The sequence below is a fragment of the Rhopilema esculentum genome, unplaced genomic scaffold (genome assembly GCF_057945365.1).
Source record: "Rhopilema esculentum isolate cy_ngs unplaced genomic scaffold, ASM5794536v1 HiC_scaffold_37, whole genome shotgun sequence".
Classification (NCBI taxonomy): domain Eukaryota; kingdom Metazoa; phylum Cnidaria; class Scyphozoa; order Rhizostomeae; family Rhizostomatidae; genus Rhopilema; species Rhopilema esculentum.
The window spans coordinates 1,613,589-1,620,384 of record NW_028300848.1 but is presented as its reverse complement, the minus strand read 5'-3'; the positions used below and the strand labels follow the sequence as shown (position 1 = coordinate 1,620,384).

At 38.1% G+C, this 6,796-nt stretch overlaps 2 protein-coding genes across 3 annotated transcripts; one reads left to right on the top strand and one right to left on the bottom strand.

Moving 5' to 3' along the window:
* Positions 1-324: 324 nt before the first annotated feature.
* LOC148957145 (uncharacterized) lies at positions 325-5,281 on the bottom strand. Of its 2 annotated transcripts, XR_016145271.1 has the most exons (3): positions 4,961-5,281; positions 1,314-4,617; positions 325-1,276 (listed from the first exon to the last, which is right to left on the bottom strand). XR_016145271.1 is itself a non-coding variant. In XM_089115837.1 (2 exons), exons 1-2 carry the CDS (start codon positions 5,279-5,281, stop codon positions 3,127-3,129), a joined length of 1,812 nt encoding a protein of 603 aa, XP_088971963.1. In that variant the 3' UTR covers positions 325-3,126. The 2 variants fall into 2 exon arrangements, 1 of the variants encoding a protein (XP_088971963.1); XM_089115837.1 differs by having other exon boundaries at positions 325-4,617.
* Positions 950-3,070, top strand: LOC148957146 (uncharacterized). The gene is made up of 2 exons (XM_089115849.1): positions 950-1,259; positions 1,812-3,070. The coding sequence occupies exons 1-2, from the start codon at positions 950-952 to the stop codon at positions 3,068-3,070; spliced, it is 1,569 nt and encodes a 522-aa protein (XP_088971975.1).
* Positions 5,282-6,796: the final 1,515 nt, after the last annotated feature.

Here is a 6,796-nt window from a genome sequence, read left to right as displayed (position 1 = left end):
AAAGAACGCTCCTTTCCTAATGGGCACGTGATGTAGTATGAAAATGCCTATTGCCAATGGTTACCAACGGTCTACAGCCACGGTCTACACATTTAAAATGTTCATAAAAATCGTATTTTTCAAAGAAAGTAGACGAAACCTCGTCAGTAGGTGTGCATGGCTAGTATAAAAAATATTGTAGGTTTTCAGATCGATACAAGTTGTAAAACTGAAGAAATTCAGGAAAGTGTCAACGGTCTACACTTTCTGAGAATTGAATTTGAAGTACTCTAGATCTTATTCTCCTTTTGAGTGTAGACCGTGGGATTTTCGTCATATTTTGCCGTTTTCTTCATGGAATTCATACAAAGGTTAATTTTATCTTTGAGGGGTATTATTATACACCTTTTGGGTGAATTTGGGGGCAAACCTCCCCCTGACAAGTCAGAAAATTGCGAAGAAACAGCCACGGTCTACACAACGGTCTACAAGCGTTCATTTCCGAGGGTGAGAGTTGCCTTGCGGGGCCTTGTCCTTCACATCGACGCGCGCTACATTCGATGAAATAAGATATTTTGTTGTGGCAAATGTCACGCAAACAAATACAGCAATCAATTAACGATGAAATAATCTGCCTTGCGCTTTATGAAGATAAAAGTAGCAGGTAGAGTCTAACTTAAAGGCCATTTTGGCAATGCAGTAACAGTAGGGAAGAGGGCTTTCTTTGTAGTGCTTCTGGGCCAAGCATTTAGGAGGGCAGGAAGGCGAGTGGATGTCAGTTTTATTTCAGTTCCCTTACCAACCAACATGGAATAGTAGATCAATCAGTTGGGAACTCTGATGTGGGAAACACGGGGTTCCTTTCTACAATTTAGGTAAACACTCTGAAATTTGTCATTTGGGCACTGAATTGCACAACAAGGGCCTATAGACGGTTTCCCATTGTTTACTATTTCCGTGGCCTCTTTTGATGCGCGCGCATCCTTGTAGTCAAGAACCTTGTTTATGTTTACAATCGGGTTTGATTTACTTCTTGTTGCATCGAAAATTATCTCTCGCGTTTAGCAAAATGCCTCGAACTTGTTGTGCGGTCGGTTGTACGAACAGAAAAATTGGAGAAAAGAAAGATGTTCCTTTTTATAAGATGCCTAAAGGATCGACACCAATTGAGAAACGTCGAAGGCAAGATTGGATGACAGCGATAAGGCGGGCGGATTGGAAATCGTGGAGCGAGGAGAAAATATCAAATGCTTTCATTTGCGGGGAGCATTTCATTTCAGGTTCGTTTTCAAGTTTTCTGATTTACTAGTCATTATATGTGTTTTCCCCGTGACCAGCGTAAATACATGTAATTGATAGCTCGGACTATATCAATGTTGTGGTTGACATATAGGCCTAAGACGCCAGCCAAAATTGGTGATTCCGAAATGCTCTCTGTAAATGCTTTCTTGAGCATTTAGTGCTTCTGGAAAAACTGCATTGCGAATATGGTTAATCATATCCACATTAGCAAATAAAGCCCTGTAATATTACGAAAGAAAAACCTTTTGCAAACCGCAAGAAGGTTGGTTGTTCTTCGGTATGAAAATTAGAACATTGAACTTCATATAACATGGAACTGTATAAGATGATTGTGCTGTTTGTTAAACTGTATGATTGTGACTTTTTGCATGTTTTTTAGTTTTAAATCTAATTTGCTTCTTCAGAACCTTGAACAGAATTTCACTGTTTATTACCCTGTTTGATGCTTAGAGACAACCCCGAGTGATGACAGTGTAGGTTCAAAAAAATTTAATTTTGAGATGAAACGAAGTATTGTCTTAATTCACCAGGTAAAAGATCGGAGAACCCTGATGATCCCAACTGGATTCCTACAATATTCCAGCACACATCTGCGAGAGATATCGCAAAAGTTGAAAACAAAATTGCAAAACAAGCAAGGTATGAAACACTTAAAAAGAAAAGGGGGAGATTTCATGTCAGTTGGAAAGTAACTGGAAGGGTGTCATCGGAAGAAGCAAGTCCGCATTCCGATTCATCAAATGATGGTGTCGTGCCTCCATGTAACAAGGAAAACCAGGAAGATGATGAAAGTGTTTTGGCTACATCTACCATAGCAAAACTAACAACCAAGGTGTCTCAGCTGGAGGAAGAACTAAGGGAAAGGAATGCAGAGGTATACAAATTGAGAGAAGAAAATGAAAAACTTAAAAAAGGGAGATTCGGTTTTGAAAAACTAAAGAAATCAAATAAAGATCTAAAATTTTTTACTGGGCTACCAACTGTAGCTGTTTTCTTATGGGTTGTTTCTTTGGTAAGAAGCAATTTGAAAAAGTGCAGTTCTGTCCTGTCAGAAGAGGACCATGTTCTAATTGTGCTGATGAAGCTTAAGCTTGGCCTCATGAATGAAGACATTGCTTATAGATTTGGTTGCACAAACACCATGATCTCAAAAATTTTTCGAACCTGGCTTCCAGGACTCTCTTCATCCCTCAAGAACTTAATTGTGTGGCCTAGCAAAATAGAAATCAAGGAAAATCTTCCCCAGTCCTTCAGGAGAAAATATAGAGACTGTATCTGCATTATTGATTGCAGTGAGATATTTATTGAAAGACCAAAGAATCTGACAGCAAGGGCTCAGACTTGGTCAAATTATAAGCATAATAATACAATTAAATATCTCATTGGAATCAGTCCTGCAGGTGCAGTCACATTTTTATCTGAAGGCTGGGGGGGCAGAGTTTCTGACAAGCAGATTACCATTGATTCAGGTTTCCTAAAGAAGCTACACCCTGGCGATTGTGTTCTAGCAGATAGAGGGTTTCTAATTGAAGATGAATTGGCAAAACATGGAGCATATCTAAAGATCCCAAAATTTACACGTGGGAAGACACAGTTGTCAGCAAAGGATGTAGATGAATCCAGGCAACTATCAAACGTCAGAATTCATGTGGAGAGGGTCATTGGGCAATTGAAAAAATTCAAAATTTTACAACACACTTTACCTATAAGTCATGTAGATTTAATTGATAAAATAATGGTTGTTGTGTCCGGTATTGTAAATTTAAACCAAAGTGTTGTTAACAAATAGAACATGTTTTGATTTTATTTACATGTACTGTTTAATGAACATTAGAAATTTAATGGCTAAAATTTACAATCTCTACAGTACCAACTTTCATTTGGACGCCTTTTCATTTCTACACAAGGATAGTGGTACCATCTAATTTTACAATCTTTGTTTTCACATAAGATCATTTTTCCAAACTTTGGTCTCCTACATGTACAATATAAGGAACGATTTGTTGGTGTTCCAAGCTCTGTCTTCCTAGACACAATTTCAGGAAGGATAGATGTAAAAAATTTGCTTGTAAGAGTCTCCTTTAATTTAGTTATGAAGTCATTGTTTTTACCTACAGGGCAAATCATCCCTTCCTTTTTATTGCCAGCAAAAATGTAAAAATATCCAAACTCTGCTCCAGATAGTTCCATTTGTAGCTGAATTTGGTAGTAGTAAGGGTGGTTCTTTTTCATGATAAAGCCAGGACCAAGGCTTGCAAGTGGAAAGTTCTTATCGTGCTGCCAACCATCAAAACCATCTTTGTAATTAAAGGGACATTTTATTTCGAGCACTCCTTTTCCATGGCAGCTGCATGTAACAATACCATCTGGAGAAGCTCCAAGATATGGTTCTTCAGCATTAACAATTAGACCTGATAAAATAACACTAAAATTGGCGTGGTTGTCCTCCTCAGTTTTGATAAAGCTGCTTCTTGCCAAGGGTTCCATGGTCTTTCCGAAATCTGTGAATTTTGATGTAAAACCATCATTGTATTGCATTATATTCGAAATCAAAGATTTACTGTCTTTCATACGAGAAACTTTGTAGCAGATTGATGCTGTGATCCTTCCTGCTCTGTGCATCATCCAAGCTGGATTTAACGATTGCTTCTCTGTCAATTTTCTAAGGTTATCAAAAGCCCTTTGAAAGTTATTTTCCCGATATAAATTAAATTGTTTCCTGGCATGCTCATCCAAAGTAAAATCATCCATGTTGACAGCAGTAGGATCAAAAAGAGAAGTCAAAGGCTCAGGGATAATACTTGGGTCACTCTCAATATCAGAATCAGTGTCACTTCCCTCCATTTCTTGAGCAGCTGTGTTCTCCCTTTTGTTTTCTTCAACATTTGTAAACTCATGTATGGGCAAACTTGTAAAAACAGCAGCCTTGGGAAAAATGTTGTATAGTTCTGAAAATTTTTCAATAGGGATGGCCCCTTCTCCAATCGTTGGATCTTCACAACTGAAATTTGTACTGCTCCTTATTTTTTCATGAGATTTTGGCAATGTTCTTTTCTTTGGCCTTGAAAAATCAATGGCAGATGCAGGGGCAGGTGTTACATGTTTCCTGGCTGCATTCCAAGAGCATAACTGACTTGTAGATGCAGTTTTCTCATTGAGGTTGTAGTGTACTGCAGCCTCGAGTTTGAACAAGAGCGCAGCCAAATGGCTACATGCAGACCCTAAGCCAGCCATACAGGTGCAGTTTCCAGTAAGGACCCACCCAAATTTCTTGTTCAAACACACCCATACTTTATACAAAGTGGTTTTCTCTCCTTGGCGTTGGCTTGGCAGTACCTAAATGAGAAAGCAAAGTTTTAGTCAATTGAGAATTATGCTTGAAGCTTTCAAATATTTTAAAAAGTATTTTCTCTCAATTATTAAAATACAAGTGATAATGGAAAGCTTTAGTTCAGCCTTTTTTGTTGCTGTCAATGAAATCTAACTTGTCACGTTAAATATCTTGTTCTGTTTGAGAAATAATTTGGTATACTTTTCCTGTAGAAACATGCATCTAGGACAATCAGATTGAGGTTAAAAGGCATAATTTTCCATGTTGTCTTCATATTATCAAAGTAGCAAGGGGCTGGCTATTCCCGACCCTGTTCATACAAAAAAATATCATACAGATTAAACTTACCTCCGATTTGATAAAACAAAACTCGCTGTCTTTTGAAACTTCATGGTAATAGCAGTCATGCACATGATTGCATATGAAGTAGTCGTATGCTTCTAGAGACTTGTACGCTTTTAGTGCCTCTTTTGTAAATTTGCTCGGAGTGTCGATAAGGTACTCAGTCACGTCTCTCCAAGACAAATCTGGTAATAATGTGATGTCGTTGCTCCAGCCGCTAGTCAGTGCGAAAGGATCCGGGAGCTGTTCGCCAGTTTCAAGCCGTAACTTTGATTTATAGTGATTTCTGTCCTCTGGCTCGAGGCTCATTAAATAAACAGAATCCATGTTTCGATCAATTTGGCACCAGACTGAAGCTAACGGGAAAACACAGTTCTTTATATAGGCCTAACATTGGCGGGTTCAAAACAACATCAGCTGTGAGGATTTTGGTTCCACAGCGTGTTTTACTGCGTGTTCTTTTGAATACCTGTCACCATGTTTAACTTAAACGGTGTTCACTTGTAATTAACACGTTTGCAAACTCAGAATAAGTGTGCCCGAAACATGATCAGCTGTGCATTACCTGTTTTCACAGCGCGTTCAATTCAATCGATGTTTTTCTGACTACACGGATGCGCGCGCAGCTTGTTTACATTTCCTTATGACGTCAACCGGCAAGCCGTCTATATGAATGACAACTTGTAAACCCGTGATAAAAGGAGAGCAACTACCCGACATAATTCTCAAATACGACCATATCTATAATTAGAAACATGAAACAGAGGAATCGATGTCACTTTTATAAAATTGCATCCTTTCCATTTTTAGATTATTTTCTAGCTGCCACTCATATTTGTCTCCTTCATCTATCCCATTATTTCTTAGACAGCCATCTGGCTACGAGCCTTTGAAAAGATTCAAAATACAATCTTGATCCTATTTATTGGAAATCGATTTTGATTTTAGCAATTTTCACCTTAATTGAAATATGGCATTTAGTTTTATGGGGGTAGCTTACCCCCACCCCCGAAAAATAACAATACCCCCATATCTCCTTATCGGTAACACGTACGATGTTGAAAATGGCAGAAATGGAATCAGCACCATCAAAAACCTATAGGAGGATATTGGTTTTGGTGGAATATCTAATAAGCTTCAAAATGAAATTCAGACAATGCCTGCCAAAAGTACTTGGAACACCCACCAATTTACGCTGCATTTGATATCTTTCGTTCCTTTCATGAAAAAAATTTGCTACTTCCGCCCCCTTCCCCCTCAAACAATGTTGATGATTTAGGGAAATATCATAAATGAAGCGCAAAAGAAAGTGCTTCCTAAAATCCTAATCCGTTTGATGGTAAACCAACATTGTTCCGTGGGGGAGAGGGGGATGATTGGTTTTGACCTTGGAAATTGATGTCAGTGTTCCAAGACTTTTGGCAGGCATTGTCTGAAAATTATCTTGAAAACAGCAATCTGCGATATCAAAACATTGTGCTACCCTAGGGTTTTCGATGGTGCTGATCTCACTGCTACTAATGAAAATTCGAAATTTTCACTCTTTACCCAGTTAAAAGGGGGGGGGAGGGGGTTGGGACTCTGAACGATTGATATAGTAGATATCCGAGAATTGTTATTTGTTACAAAAACATTCTACTGATTTTTTCCGTCAATATCATTTAAATCATTATTGAATACAGTTATTTTGTGCAGAATTCGATCATCGGTTTAAGAAAACTATCAATCTTCAAAGGAAAAACAGTACAGTTTAGTGCTTTTGAAAAAGTGTTTTTTTGCTGAAAAGTCCCCTTATTTATGGTTTAATTGTTGATGAAAAAACAAAAAAATTCATGAGAATGT